The sequence below is a fragment of the Paralichthys olivaceus genome, chromosome 15 (assembly GCF_024713975.1).
Source record: "Paralichthys olivaceus isolate ysfri-2021 chromosome 15, ASM2471397v2, whole genome shotgun sequence".
Taxonomy (NCBI): domain Eukaryota; kingdom Metazoa; phylum Chordata; class Actinopteri; order Pleuronectiformes; family Paralichthyidae; genus Paralichthys; species Paralichthys olivaceus.
In genome coordinates, this window is record NC_091107.1 from 12172314 (window position 1) to 12188809 (window position 16496).

At 39.5% G+C, this 16496-nt stretch overlaps 1 protein-coding gene across 4 annotated transcripts; it reads left to right on the forward strand.

Moving 5' to 3' along the window:
- The first annotated feature begins 30 nt into the window (after positions 1-30).
- nectin1a (nectin cell adhesion molecule 1a) lies at positions 31-15309 on the forward strand. Of its 4 annotated transcripts, XM_069539780.1 has the most exons (11): positions 31-254; positions 9339-9451; positions 9921-10179; positions 10867-10984; positions 11216-11397; positions 11480-11597; positions 12391-12542; positions 12755-12887; positions 13012-13075; positions 13216-13296; positions 14235-15309. In XM_069539780.1, exons 1-11 carry the CDS (start codon positions 197-199, stop codon positions 14547-14549), a joined length of 1593 nt encoding a protein of 530 aa, XP_069395881.1. In that variant the 5' UTR covers positions 31-196; the 3' UTR covers positions 14550-15309. The 4 variants fall into 4 exon arrangements, 2 of the variants coding, with proteins under 2 accessions (XP_069395881.1, XP_019941147.1); XR_002202653.2 differs by lacking the exon at positions 13216-13296 and having other exon boundaries at positions 12755-12891; positions 14235-14294; XR_011246203.1 differs by lacking the exon at positions 14235-15309 and having other exon boundaries at positions 12755-12891; positions 13216-13269.
- The last annotated feature ends 1187 nt before the right edge of the window (positions 15310-16496 follow it).

Here is a 16496-nt window from a genome sequence, read left to right on the forward strand (position 1 = left end):
GAAACATTTCTTGTTTTTGTGCAGTTTGTGGATCTGGAGTCAGCGGGAGCTCGGTTTGTTTCTCGGAGAGCTGAGTGGAGCCGGACGCACGGGGGCTGAAGCTGAACCTGCAACCTGCACTCAGTCCGCGAGGCAGGAGGGGGAAAACAAGTGCACACTGGGAATCGAACCACACAGAGAAGCTGGCACTGGTGGCATGGGCATGGAAAACACTGGACTGTGGATATTCCTGATAACAACCTGTGTTGTTCCAGGTATGGCTGCTCTGTTTGTCTTCTTAGCGCCAGGCAGGTTGAAGATGACTCTGGTGATGTCAGGAGCAGGACATGGTTGATTTATCTGTTTTCTAATCTATAGCTGCCGATCACACATGGGGGGGTCAGACACAGGGCAGACACTGAAAGTAAAACTGTGCAAAAGAACAATTCAGAATCAGGATCATGTCCAGTATGTTGTATATTCACACTTCAGTAAACATATCTGACATTAGGACGTAAAGTAAATTCAAAGTATAAATCATTGTAAAGGCCTGGTTACCTTTTTAAATCCTAAATTTATATTAACAACCATCATATAGCTGACACATTTACACTTTTAGATTCAGGTAATCCACATAATGATTATATTACATGAATGATTTAAAATTCATATAATATTTGATCTATTTTTGATAAGTAATGGGTAGCATATATGAATGTTTAATGAATCAAAGATTAATGAGGCTGTTTACTTTTATTATCATCATCTTCACAATATCTCAATTTCTGGCCACCACTTTCTGATAAGTTACTTTTATGTATGTTAATAAGTAGTAAAGTAGAACTGAACTCAGTAGAGTGTTTACCTCTGCCAAGGTCTAACAGTCCCCTTCAGTCAAGCTGCACCAAATTTCACATATCAGTTCCTTAAATTCTCCTGGATCTGCCTCCAGATACTGATACACATCAGAATTTAATTGGTTTTTCCTTAAACTATAAAGCATTCCTCCACAGAGTTTCATGGAATTCTGTTCTGTTATTTTTGTATAATTGCTCCAAAATGAACAATCAAACTGAAAACTTAACCTCCTTAGCATGATAATCCTCTTGCATGATAATCATATCTGAAGGTACAAATATAGACTGTATTTAAAGATGGACAATGGGTCTCCACCTCTTCCCATTATATTTTAGTTGAAATATTCTAGATACGAATGCCTCCATCTTGCACATTTGAATCCACAGTCTGTGCTGTAGCTATCGGATGGTGAGTCAGGGTAATGAGGTCCTGTCAATACACACGTTCAACCAATCACTATTTGTCTCAGCTGTCACTCAAGATATCATCAGTTTTAATCATCATCATATATAAATTATTTACTCTCTGAAACGTATTAAATTTACTGTTGATCATTGCAAATTAGACAGTTTGAGTGGACTCGTGTGTATTTTTCAGTCGGACCAAACTTCACCGTCTGCAGATGGCCCCCCCACATCCTGCAGAGTTCTGTGTGTATGTGTGTGTCTAACTCTTGCCTCATAGTAACAGGTGCATTGGTGTAATCACACTAAGCTTGGGGCCAAACATGCAGCTGGCATCAGAGTTGTAGCTGCATTACAAGGGGGGTGGGGTGCGGTGGTACACCATCCTGTCAAAAGCGATTGTGGCAGCATACGGAAGTGTTCAGCTGCTGCATCTGCTGTGATTGCTTTTTTCATTCAGTCTGTGGTAGACCCCCCCCCCCATGGGCCAGTTGAGCAGTAATTTGCTGGTGCACAATACATGTGTGTATGTGTTATTAGCGAGTGTGAGGTCGCACCATGTGTGTAGGATTGTCATGTTGGAGGACAGACCAGTGGATTAGAGCTGCACAGGGAGAAGCAAGAGTGTACCAACATGATCGCTGCCAAGTCCCATCAGCCGGCTGACTGTTGCTGCAGCGTGTCTGTCTTCTCCTGCCTGGTGCACACTCAGAGTGGCTCCTCAGGGCTGACAGCTCCTTGTGAGGTTGCCACCAACTTGATGAGGGTGCTGTCACGGAGAGTCACTAATAGGTTTCTCCCTGCACATAAAAGTTCTCTGCAGAAAGCGGAGAGAAGGCTGAGAGACAGACATCCTCATGAATTTTTGCATAATCCACCGTCCACAGCTGGAACACACAGACACTGCTCTACAGAAATAATCCAGCACAAACACACAGCCCTTTCACCCCCCCTTCATTTTGTGTCATTCTCTTTTTTGCACCATAGTCGGCTCCATTTCAAACCACAGTTCCTCCTTCTTCTCTTCTCTCGGTCAGTTGATCGTCCTCCACAGACTTCTTTCTTAATTTCTCTCCATCTTTTATATGCTGCCTTCATGTCCCAAAACACAGATGCAGCAGTAACAGTCATCGTAATCCTGTGAGCTGCCCGCTGAACACCAGCCAAACACACACTCTGGGTTCCTAGTGTCACAGAGATTACACACCCACACAAACATGCACACATGTAGATGCATGCATGTGTGCGTGTGTCTGTACAGATACCAGTCATAAACAATGAGAGATTACAATTGATTTAGGGAGGGAAAAAATGAGGAGAGAAGAGTTCTCAATTTCAATCAGGAAAAATGGGCAGCAGTGCACATCATTTGTTAAAGTGGATATCCAAATGTCAGAGTTCATCATGGGTGAAGTTGCTGGTCTGCTGTCATGCTGAGCAATCTGTTGATAGATACCATGTAAAATGTAAAAATATTTAAAGAGTCAAGTTACAGGTAGTGGTGTAGAGTAGTCATATCATACATGAGTCTTTAGTTTGACCATTGTGTGTTTCTTCACTTGATCTTCATTCTGCCTAAGGTTTCCCTACATTTGAAGTCACAAGGCCAAAGACACAAATACACAGTGTAATCCCAGATCAATCACAGATTTGATGGCCTAAAGATTAAACAGTTAATCTGTCCTCTACTCTTTCTCTCTGTGTTTTTCATTTTCTCGTCTGTTGCATGAGGTCAGGTCAGGGTTTTTTTTTCTGTATCTGTAGCCTTCTGGTAGCCAAGTGAGGGAGGCTGGAGGTAGATGTGGTTTGATGGGGCATGAAACATTGCAGTGTAATGTGATAGTTTTAATTAACAACATCACGGCAGACAATGATGTCATCTTCATATTTTTAAATGGACACATACTGTATCTATGAACGTTCTTTTAAGACGTCCATTTCAACACTAATGGCTAATGTCATTGCTGCTTATGGCTGCTGATGTTATGTCGTTTTTATTAACGTTAATGTGTGAGGGCCTCTTCTTGCACTCAGCACAATTCAGTGTGATGCATGAGGTCTTATAGTGTCAGCACAATGCAGTTGGAATTTTCTGTGCCGGGCCCATGTTGTTTAAATAGCAAATTCACCTAAGCTCATGAGTGTGGCCAAATGCATTGTTGACACACTAATCCCATTTATATTGGCAATCCACCAAGGTGGAAGTGCACCTGGGTTTTAAAGGGAATGTTTGATGGCATTGTGAATGGTTTATTACATGTTGTGCCATAAAGACACCCACGGTTAATTAAGGACAACCCTTTGAACTATGCTTCTGGTGAAGTAACTTAAAAAACGAAATCAAGACCTTCAAATAGGTATCATTCATGGTCCCCAGAGGATTAATCTAGTGAATCCTACAGGTTAATGTTGTGGTTTTGACTGAAATGTCTTGGCAGCCCATAGATGGATTGCCATGAAATTGGCTACACACATTCATGTCCTACTTCAGATTTACTCTGATAATTTTGGTTTTTCATTTAGCACAATTGTCAGGTCAAATCTTCAATTGACTCAATACTTTGGTTTATAACCATTTACCTGCAAAATGACCCTCCCATCAGCCTCAGCTGGACTAGGGTTTTTGCATAAACACTGTGTCTTTCCTTAAATGACTTTGATATCTGAGCGTTGTTAAGTTCTAATCAGCAAATATTACTGAATATAGTTGGTGAAGAAAGTAAACATTACACCTGCTCAACATCAGCATGTTAGCATTCTCCTTATTAATATTTTGGCATTCTAATCTTGTGATAAATCAAATCTAGAAATCTGTTCAAAGAACCAGTACTGGCTCAAAGAACTGTTTGCCTGGCTGTTAACCTTTTGCCCAGTTTATTGTTTTCAACACTTCTGGATTGTGTGTGTTTGCTGATGCTACGTAGCAAAACTTAGTATTTACAGCAACACTCATTTACTAATCTCAAGAAAATAGTGCTATCACTTCTTTTCCTCTGGGCCGTGCTGCTTCTTCATCCTCTCATGTTGGAGGCTGTCTCCTGTCTGCAGGACACACTGTCTCCTCTTGAGGTACAAAGTGGTATTATGAGACAAAACAAGCGAGGGATAGTTAACATGCTAACTTCAAATATCTTTGTGACACAATACATGATATGTATAAAAATGTCAAAACTTATTTCTTCATATTTTGTTGATAGTTTGCGATCATTTTATTGTGAATATTTGAAACTAAAAGACATTTTATTCACGATTTTATGACATTTCTGTTTGATTCTCATGTGGTGAATATTTTAACATCTGTCTTGTTTTTTGTTCATTGTTATTGCTGCATTTAGCTTACATTTCATTAAACAGAAATTTAGAGTGTACGTGAATGAAATTATTTTTAACATTACACACAAGTGTTTCTCCCATCTTTTTTCATAATAACCAGAAACACCTGCCACTGTCTCTCCATTGCCCTTACAAAGAAAAGGGGGAAAATAGGTTAACATATTGAAGAAAGATGGAGGATATCCTTTCAGGATATGAACAAAAAGCCCAGCAACATGCTGTGGTGCTCTTGCTGTTCCTACATGCTGAACATTCAAGTGTTAAACAATATTGCCATTGTTTTGTTACGTTCCCATGATCGTCTCTTGCCTGTGTGCTGCTGTTTATAGATAATTGTCAGGACGACTGCTGAGGTCATTTCCTATAGTCTAAACAAAAGAAGAATGTGAATGGACCCAGCAGAAAAGAGGAAGGTGGGCAAACGTGTGTGTGTGTGAGTGTGAGTGAGTTATGGGCTCTCTTTCTGCTCTGCCTCCATCTAAAGCCCCTAATCAGCTCAGCTACAGAGCTCAGTAGGGGGACGACTATCAGGCTACTTCTAAACGTATATGTTTTAGTTTTCAAACATGTCTTTTGTGTCTATATAATAGATGTTTCGAAAACGCTGTAGCCCGTTTAAGCGTGTAAACTCCGGGCCTGTGTTTTACTATGAAAGAGCCAAAATGCCATTTTAAAATCAAAATGTATTGGTGCTGATGTAGCTTCAGAGGGATGTGTATGTGGTGTTGAAGGGTGGTCTTTAGAGAAAAGTCCTTAGATTTGGGTAAAATCTTCACTTTAAATTTTATTCTAGAACTGAGGACAGTATTATTATTATTGTCTCAGCCCCTCTTTCACTCACTCTTTCACTCACTCTCTCTCTCTCTCTCTCTCTCTCTCTCTCTCTCTCTCTCTCTCACACACACACACACACACGCAGACACACACTAAAAACAATGACATTTGTTTTTGTGTGAACAGCCATGACAGATGTAGTTGCTGATTTGCAAGTAGAGCAGGGAAGATCCAATCACAAGTGGTCGCTCGAGATACATGAGGAGACACATGCTAATGCCAGACATGAACTGATGAACTCAGAGCTGTCTGCTTGTGATTGGATCACTCGAGAAGTATGTTAGTACCCAGTCCGAACAAGGCCAAAGAAATCAGATTTACTGAAAGGTAATTTATCTCCGTTTGCAAGAGAGACAGAAAGATTTTCGTTCTGGAGACGAATTATGTCTTAAGCTGAACTATTTATTCAATTACCGGATGCATCAGGGAACCCAGGCTGATGAGCGGTACAGAAAGTAGAACAGTTGTATTGCCATCAAATCTGAGCAGTATCATAAACTCCATTAAAATCTGGAAATTACTTTTCATGTGGAGCTGCTCTGTTGGACAAAATATCTTAACCCTTGCTCATCTCACCAAACCATTCTAGTGTCTTCTCTATCAGTCTCAAAGAAAGTCAGCGTATGTACTCTTGCAGAGATATTAGGTATGTTCCTCCAGTTGTTATCTATCTGGCATCCTAACTCTTCGTTTGGTGCTAAGGGGACTCAGTATTATAACACATGTGGTGTATAATCCTCCTCTGACGTGATTCTAGTTTCTGTCATCCTGGGTTATAGAGAGGCCCCCAAAATAAGCCAATAATTGAAAAATGAGAAATTTTAATTAACAGACCTAAACCTTTAAAACTTCCATTAGAAGATGGGGCTGAAATTACAAACTGTCTTGCTCCTGAGGCCTTCCTGTATTTACTGATGTCCACAACAAGTTCATTTTGGAACAAAAAAGATCTCGAACCAAGGTTTTAAGCTCTGTATCAGAAATAAACTCCGCCTGTACTAACACACCTGAAAACATGTATCACTCATGCACGTGCTGGTGAAAACTGGAAGCAGATATTCAATTCTGCAGTTGTTTGCTTTGAAACTGCTTTGAAGTTAAAGTGATTCAATGAATGTCTTATAATGTCAACCTGTTCCCTCAACACACGTCTCATACATTTCATCCATCAGAGACACAATAAATGATCCTCTCACAGATAAATACAATGCATATATATACTGAACATGGCCATAATCAAAATCTTGTCATCAATCTACCACAACAAGATCAGTGGAGTTCATAGTGTGTTTGACCTTAGATGGTAAAACCTGATGAATCTGAGCCTCAGTTTAACACAGAACATTAACATAACTTTAAACCCAGGTTCCTTTGTCGGTAACAGAAGCTTAAAAATGCACAAACAAATTTGTAATGGTTAAATCCACAATATTTCCGGCTAAAGCATTTTGTAAATCTGAACTGTGCACATGTACACCAGCAAAAGGACCATAGAGTATCTGATGCAGATGCACTTTAATATCCAGAATTATGCAAGCTAGTCCCACTGCTGGCCTTCTCCCTTTCCACTGACACGCAAACACACACAATGGGTTATAAATGCACAAACACATCATATACCAAATTCATTTCTGCATATTGAATAAATTTTACCTTCCAGGTAAAAAGAAATGTACTTATAAGGTAACATCCTGTTTGGTTCCAATGTGAATCCGTGCACCATATGTGTGTAAATCAACTTAAAACAAAGAACAGGATTCAGTCTGCCAACAGTCAAATTTATGTTTTTGTGATTTCAAATAAGACAGTGATTTTGTACTTCAATTTAACTTAAGCTTCAGAGAATAATGTATTGTCTATGTTCAATATATATAATAAATAATAAATTGTTGTGCTATCATTAATAACATCTTTACACTCTTATTGTTTTCATTATAACTAGTCAGAGCTGAAACCTGATGGTGCACAACTGTTCCTGGTCTCTCGCTCTCCTCTCTCTCCTCCCCCTCACCCCATCTCTGTCTCTTATCTCTCCTCTCATTCACCTTTTCTCTGCTTACCCCAACCGGTCAAGTCATATTGACATTGAGTCTGGAGAGGTCTCTTCCAGTTAATGAGGGAATTTTTTCTCTCCACAGTCGCCAAAGTGCTTCTCATTGTGGGAACTGTTGGGTTTCTCTATACATTTGAAGGTCTTGACCTTCTATGTAATGTGCTTTGAGATAATGTATGTTATCATTTGGCGATATACAAATAAAATTGTATTGAACTGAATATATAAACTGTACTGTAAGAACAGATGCCTGGTCTATATTTTGTTAAATTCTGGACTCGTTTGAGTTGATGGATGTATGGATGGGTTTTTTTCTCACTGAAGCTTGTAGAAGGGAATCAACCTGTTTCACATGTCACTTAAACATAAACTTGTGTTGTTCAGGCCTGGTCTGCCTGCAGTCTTCAGCTATATAAACTACACTACATGAGGAAAAGTCTACATAATATTTCAGCTGTTCTTTTGTATCCAGGATGTATCACAAGAGAATGTGTCATGGTATATTGCAGTTGATGATATCTCCCCCTAATCATCACTGTTTTGTCCAACCTTTTGATTGTCACACCAAGAGGCTACAGTTCAGTTCCTGTGTATTGTAACTGAGGGAGCTCTAACAAAGCTGAACCTACTTCATGGTGAACAAGCTTGCAGGGGGGTTGAGCTGTAGTTTTGATGTCTGCCACGTCAGCCTGGGGTGTTTTTGACTTGCAATCTGTGAAATAGAAACTAGAACACTAATGGACTGATCAATACTCCATTAATAACACGGAAATATTGGATTGCAGGACGAACTCTGACTTATGGTATCTGTTGTTTTTTTAAAAATACAATATTTCAAACATATGAGTTACATTCACACTTGCATATCATCCGTATACATGTTCTGGTTGTCTGGATTGTGGCCATATACGTTTGAGAGAAGTAACCGGAAACATTTGTGGCAGCAAATTAAACCTTATCAAGTTTAATTTTCATACCAAAACCTAAGGTGTCCTTTACACTATTGAAGGAATGGCTTTTTGTCATGATGACATTCTTTGAGAGACATTTTCAAAATAAAAATTACAGACTTTTTTGGTGCTTTCTTCAGAGACTCATTACATTATATGTCTTTTATTTTCAGATGTAAGACTCCAAGAAGATGCCTTATAACTATGTTTGTTGTTAATTATTTATTTTGGCATTATATGTTTCCCATATGATTAAAAATGCAAGAATAAATACAAAACATTTAAAATACATTTAAAATACATATGGGATGATACTTTCAGGCAAAGTCTTATAACAAGTACATTTGAAGTACTATTTTTCTGCTGCCACATTATAGAGGTGAAGGGTTTTCAAAGGGATTAACTATAAAATAAAAATTTGGGGGGGGGGGGGAAAGTTTGTAAAGATATAAATGGAAAGATGAGATATGTTCAAAAATGTCTGATTGTCACTGACTGAGGCTGAATGAGGGATAGTGAGAATGTGTATGTTTGTGAACCTGTCAGATGGATATGATGCTCCTTTTCAATTTACCTGACTGACACACGTGACTAGTGTACATTCAGGAAGTGGTTGTGGCTCTGCGGTGGATTGGTTGAAGGGGATCAGTAAGTCAGTGGGAGCAGTCACCAAACAAATCGTGCTTATTTTTACCTCACTCTAATCCAAAACCTTTGACCTCAGCTCACCTCTCACGCTGCTAAAATGTACCATCTTCGACAGCTTAGCTCACTTTATAGGCTCAACGTGCTGCGCTGACTGTGAACAGCTTAGAGCGTGCCACTCAGACGCTGCCAACGTGTGTGTATGCGTATGTGTATTTGTGTGTGCGCCAAGTTTAGGTGAGAGTGGTTTCATGTCTTTTAACACTGACGTTTCTGCCCCAGGAATAAAAAGCCAGACTGTGGAGATGGATGATGGGAAGGCGGGGTATGTCGGGTCAAAGGTGGATCTCCGCTGTCGGTTCGTCAACAGCTTCCCGCCTGTCAAAATCTCCCAGGTATTCAGTTGTCCTCTTGAACATGTGGATTACATTACGTTAAACTCCCAAATCCGATGATACTATAGACACTCAGAGCACAGATTCCAGATTTCAGCATAAAGTCTGTCCATCTCTTAAACATCCAGTTTGATTTAAATTTGATTTAATCAGAAACCTGATTTTCTGAAATGTCTGTATTAAACTGGATTGGTGGTTTTACATGTGTGACAAATACTTCAGGAATCTGTTCTGAAAGTGACAGTGATCCTGAAATGATCCTTTAACTGAAACATTTGAATACAATATCATTTTTAACACTTGATTCTAACCTGCACATTACACTGGTTTTTAAGACAGTCACAACAGCCAATCTTACATTTCAAGTCTTAGTGAGCTCCTGTTTAAATTGATTTGATAGAAATTAAAGTTAAGGTTGTCATTTTTAGTATCAAGTCAGATTTTTTTACTTACATTTGGTCCATCTTAGGTAACATGGCAGAAACTGGTGAATGGCACCAAGCAGAACGTGGCAATCGCCAACCCCTCCCTGGGTGTGTCCGTGGCCCCGCCCTACAGGGACCGCGTCACCTTCAAGAACGCGGCAGTGAGGCGACGCACTCCGACCCTTGAAGACACCACTATCACCTTCTCCTCGCTCCGCCTCTCTGACGAGTCCACCTACATCTGCGAATACACCACGTTTCCTGCAGGGAACAGAGAGAACACTGTGAACCTCACAGTCTACGGTAAGACACACGTATGATGATCTGAGCTTTAATAAGATCACACTCACATATGACAGAGGTTGCTGAATATTAAGATTTTTGTATGTTTATTAGTATAGCATATTGCCACATACAACATGAATCATTGGCTAAGCTCCTTTGCATTGTCTGTCCATTGATGGGCTTTTAAAAAAACATAAAAGGAAGCAATACAAAACACAAAAGCTGTGGATCAAGGGGCCACATCCTTCCAGCCTGTGTGGTTGTTTGTCACACATGTTTCCTGTCTTTCCTTTCAATATTGACCAACTTGCAGGTTTGATGCATGAGACTTGTTTGGATTAACTAGTCTTCACTGATTTATTACTGATATACATGAACTCTTTCCATGGTCAATAATGAACTTCCACAAACTTAAAATACCATATTCTGTTTATGATTTGGAGTAAAGTCAATTTATTGCTGAATGCCAAGTCTGCATTTCACATAGAAAAGTATCCAACATTTTAATTAATTAATTTAATTTGAGACTTAATTTGGAATATTTAAGGAATTTTTTTGGAAATGTCCAGTTTTGTGCAAATACAAGATTAATCGATGAGAAACAGCTTTTACCTGTCCGCATGTTGGACAGGCTTTAAATCATACATCACAACGTTTTCTCATGTCTGATCATCTCGATGCTTCTATTCATTTTTATTTCCCCAGTTCGCCCGACGACTCAGATGAGTCTGTCCACCCCGACCCTGGTGGCTCGTTCGTCCAATCTGAAAACACCTGTGGCCACCTGCATCTCTGCCAATGGAAAACCACCTGGTATCATTAGGTGTGTGTGTGTGTGTGTGTGTGTGATTTAGAGTTATGAGGAGTGTTTTCTCCCCCCTTTTATGGAGCAGGTGTTATGGTTTGCGTTGCTACACCATCATAGAGGTTTTATCCAACTACTAGACTTTTGTCTTCTACACATCCATTAATGAAACCCTTGCCTTTTATTTAGAGTTAATTTACAATATCTATGTACATCTTCGTTTGATTGATTCCTCGTCGGTGTGAGCAGGTGGGAGACAAAGGTGCCAGGAGAGGCGACCACTCGAGAGTACAGAAACTCAGACGGGACATTCACTGTTCAGAGTGACTACATCCTGGTGCCCAGCAAAGAAACACACAAGGAGACGCTCACCTGTGTCACCAGCTACAACGAGGAAGTCTATACTGACAGTGTCACCCTCGATATCCAGTGTGAGTCTCGCTCATTCGCAACAATAACCTAATAACTACAGTCTCTAAATCTAAATTAATTTTCCCTTTGTGTGTGTACTAGATGAGCCAGATGTGTCAGTGGACGGCTTTGATGGAAACTGGTATCTAAACCGAGAGAACGTCCAGCTGAGCTGCAAAGCTGATGCCAATCCATCCGTCTCTCTGTATCAGTGGAAATTGTGAGTACAACTCACTGTACTTCACTCACATTTGCTCTTTCTTATGTGGTGTCTGAAATGCTATGTGTAGTCCTCCCCATAAAATAAATTTATCCTTAGGTGTGAGGTCCACAGGTCTTGAGGAATTTGGAGAAAGCCTGAACAAATGGTAGGGTGATAGGTCACAGCTCTAAGTGCAACACTAAATTTGGGCTAGTGTCGTCTCCCTTCCTGTCACTGTATAACCGTGAAGAGCTGGATAAGAAACCAGATGTGTTTTCTTTAGGTTTACACAAACAACCCTCCTATATAAACGAGGAGATGAAGTTGCCTCGACAGAAGAGATTCATATTGGCTCCGAATCTCTCTCCAGGCAGATTGCTTTGCTTGTATTGATGCTGAACTTTTTGTATTAAACTTTTATATACAATCAAGACGGTGTCATCGGAGATTCCTTCATCATCTTCACATCATCGCAACCCCAATATACGACACTTACTTTATAGAAAACAGTGAAATGGAGAAATAAGTTTTTCCTGTACAAGATGCAAAATTCAATGTTTCTTACCTTCATCACGTCGGTGTCTGAGGCTGATAATTTTTTCTGTCACGTGTCATGTGACTGACATATCACCACAGTTAGTAAGTGATTTGAAGTGGGATGAGGGCCATCTCCTTTTAAGCAGAAAAAATAATAACCTGCAGATTCAGCCATCCCCTCTCCCCCTATGAGAGAGTGCTGTGTGTGCAGGTAGACAATTTGTTTCACGATGTGTTTCCGGGTTATTCGAGTGTAATATTCTGTGTTCTGCAGGATTAATGGCTCCATACCGAACAGTGCTGAGATCCGTGACAACGTCCTCACCTTCAAAGGGCCGGTCACATATGACCTGCAAGGTACATACGTGTGTGACGCCACCAACAGCATCGGGACACGATCGGGCTCTGTGGAGGTCAGCATCATAGGTACGTTCACCTGAACTCTGGAGACATTTGATTTGATGATAAGAGAAAAATTAATAAGTGAATAAGTATTCCTGCCAACATTACTTCATGCTGCCGCTTTGTGTTGTACTTTTCTTTACACTCACATTTTATTAATTCTTACTGTACTTTCATAGTTTCTTTGAAAAGTATATGTGCATGTTTGAATTTTTATTTTGTTTCTTTCTCTGCAGAAAAGCCTCTACCCCAGATAGCAACAGGTGATGTCATCAGTGTCATCGCCTTATTGCTGGCTGCCGGAGTGCTCATGGGCATCACTATAACAGTCCTGGTTCTCAAAATCAGAAGTAGAAAGGACAACTCCTCGTATGTAAACACCACATTATCTTTTCTCCCGTTTGTTTCGCCTGCTCTTTGTCCCAATATGGTTTGTGTCCTTCACTACCATCCTCATCATCCATCTTTTATTCTCTTTTCCCCCCTTGATCAGAAATGATTCTCCGTCCAGAAAACCGTCACAGCCGATAAGGAAAAGACCAGGAGACGATATCCAGGTACACAGTGTCATGTATCTATAATTCATATACAGCTCTAGAAAAATATTTGTCCTTATAATAAAGTTGTGATGGCAGGTCCACATTACGTGGTATAAATTGTGCATATGAAACATATCAGTCTTCTCTGGTGCCAACAGACAACAACAACTTCACCCTCTCCCTCCATCTCTGTTTGTCACAAACAAAAGAAGCCATTACAATGCATCCCTTCACAAATTGCAAGTAGTCTCTACATCAGTCTTCATCCTTAATATTCCAGTGTGAAGTTTCTGTTGTGTTTCAGTCAGTGTGTCCATGAAGTTTAATTGTGCCGAATGCATTTTTTCCTCCCAAAGCAGATTATTTAGAACATTTTGAAAGCTGTAGTATTTACATCTATGTTTACTAGCAAGCAGTTTTATTTTTCTCTATCTTTGTTGGCAAATTGCTGCATTTCTTGATACAACAGCAAACCTAAGGTCAGTGAAATAGCATGAAAACCCTTGGCAGGAAAGTTTATTGTGTCACAGATGAGCTCATCCTCATGAGAATGATGAGTATAAAACATTGATTCGTAGTACTGCTACAAGCTCAGAAACTCTAAGAATAATGTAATCATAACAATAAGCTTTTAAGCCTTTCTTAAGTAAGTAACAAAGGTGCTTCACAATAGGATAAAAGATAAAAAATACAATGAACAACAAAAAGTAATTCAATAAAATAAATTGAAATTGAATTTTTAAAAGAACATTCTATGAAGGGATTCAAAAGCAGTGATAGATGTAAAATTTCTGATCTCAGCTGGGAAGTCCATTCATGAGTTTGGGGGCATGTAATTACTATATATACCTACCAACTGGGATTGACCAGAAGTCTATCAGTGGATCTAAGTGCAGGCACATAAGCAGTTAGTAATTCCTTGATATACACAGAGGCTTGGTTGTGTATAGCGATGAAAGTCATCAGTACAATCTTAGGATCAAAGCGAAAACAAACAGAAGGCCAATGCAGCGAGGCTACAGTGTTAGGCGGTCATGTCCTCTTAAACCAGTAATAATCCTCACAGCAGCATTTTGTGCCAACTGAATGTGATGCAGGGAAGTCTGTGTAATATTATATGTGCAAATGTAATGTTTTTCATTTTGATCTTTGACGTACAACTCTCATGTCTCCACAGCATTCAGGACGGTTTTATGAAGAGCTTCCAAACACAGCAGATTATGTGAGCTACAGACTGGCCTGTAACAAGGAAGACTACCCCGAGCCCTACTCCCCTCCCATCAACCCCCCTCTGTCATTTCTGCCCCAGCACCCCTACCACTCCTCACAACCAACCACCACGACCAGCAGCAGCAGCACCGACATGTCGAAAAACACCTTCTCTCCTCCCTCACACACCACAGCCATCTTTAAATACCCCTCAGTACCGGGCCTGTCTTCTCCTCCACCGGGAGTGGCGGCATACACATTTCCCAAAGAGCAATACGTCTGAACCGGCACCTTGTCAGGAACTCAAACCTCTGCTGTGAGCTCAGATGAAACGACCTGATTAAAACCCAAACCTTTCCAAGGAGGAGGTTGGAGAAATATGTTGAACCCTGGACTGTCAGGAGTTGTCTCTGCACTTGTCTGCACTGTTGTGGACGGCTCTGGAACTCGAAAAGACAATGATGCTTTTGTTTTAAAGCATTTTCTCTTTCGTCCTATATTTTGCTGTGGCATCTAATCTTTGAAAAGGGAAGATTGTTGAACCGTGTTTTAAGTTAGAGAAAGACGATTTGACTTTCTGTGGAATGAATTTATATTGCATGGATGTATTATTTACTTTAAACAGAATGTATGGGATTATCTCTTGATGTGGCTGACAATGAATTTATCCTCCTTTGTATCATTTTGTAAAAAAAAAACAAAAAAAACCAACAAAAAATGATTACGGTTTCCTCCTCTATCTCTTAAGTCAACTCTCTCTTTATCCTAGCTGTGTTGTGCACTCTGACAATCCCAGACCTCATCTTCTGGTTGTACCCTCTGTCCTCATGTTGTACTTTTACTGTGCTTGTATTTTGTATGATTTATGTTTTTCTTTGCAAAGAAAACAACGTTTTTATTTACTGAAGACATTTTGGAGATTTATGACGTTGATGTTTTTATTCGTGGTATCTGTGGATTTTAGTATTCATTGACACTGGCTGTTAAATGAACTGTGAATTTTTAGCATTTGCTGTAAATAAAAGCTATCATGTGAACTTGTATCAGTGGTGTACACTTGACTGAGAACTGTAAGTCCTCTACTCTATTCTTTTTTGAAAATATAATATTAAATAATATTTTTTTCAGGGCCAGCATTAAGGGAGACATATTTTCAGCACATGTAGGACACTGTTAAAATAAATACCAGATACATTGTTTTATCAAATACTTAAAGGAAAATGTTCGATACATAAAAATAGCAAGAGACAAAATCCTTGAAAATGTGTTTTTGGATAACTTTACGTTATTATATTAAACAATTATATTTAACAATTCCTAAAATTGTTATTATTATTACTAGGATCTTTTTGTTCTAACAAATCATCTCAGCTGTGACAATATATCTCTGTATATGAACCCAAGTCAGCTTTGACAATCTTCTTCACTCTTGCAGTCACTTGGGCAAATAATGAAATAGCTGAAGTAAGCACTTAAAACCGTTTGCTAATAACACAAGTACGGTTATTGGCACAGACCCAATGTCATCGCCTCTGACATAATAAGCTTCCCTCTCTGCAGTGCTGCCTACTTCATCCTGGTAGATATATTCTAGCTCCCGTTCACATCAAGAACAGATCAGATAACTATTGAACAACCTCAGGAAAAATGACACACATGGTTGATATAAAAACAATGGAGGCTGAAGTAAAAGAGACCAGTGGCCATTTTCAGTTTGATTGATATGTCTCCTTCCCCGACTTCACACGTACAATCACTGGCCTAAACCTTCACAGCTTTAGCCAATTATTTCTGTTGAGTTCTGTCTCAACAATGACAGGATCATGAGTCAGCTGACTGTCGTGACTGTAAAAACAATCAGAGACGACAGGCAGCTGATCTCTGTTGGAGACAAGACAAAGGAAGATTGACTCTTGGACTAACTTTGAAGGAAATTATATGGATGTGAGAAATTACTGATGTCTCATGGTCACAACTCACAAACCATTCGTGAAGAACAAAATCCTCCTTGAATCCATTGAAGGCTGTTTATTGTTGCAGTTTATATGATCTACTTCAGGAAGCCTGTAAGACCAGAATTTTGAGAAACTGTGAATTTGATGCTCAAAAAGTGGAATTAAAGAGATTATATTTTTATTTATTATATTTCCTTAGTTTGACTATTACTTCACAAAGTGTACACGCTAATATGGGAGTTTCAGAGAACTTCAAATATAGTCAATATTTTCAA

Coding starts and splice junctions, on each gene's coding strand:
- nectin1a (XM_069539780.1), top strand. CDS start 197: ATGGGCATGGAAAACACTGGACTGTGGATATTCCTGATAACAACCTGT. Junction 12,543..12,754: donor TGTGGAGGTCAGCATCATAG/GTACGTTCACCT, acceptor CTTTCTCTGCAG/AAAAGCCTCTACCCCAGATA. Junction 12,888..13,011: donor AGTAGAAAGGACAACTCCTC/GTATGTAAACAC, acceptor CCCCTTGATCAG/AAATGATTCTCCGTCCAGAA.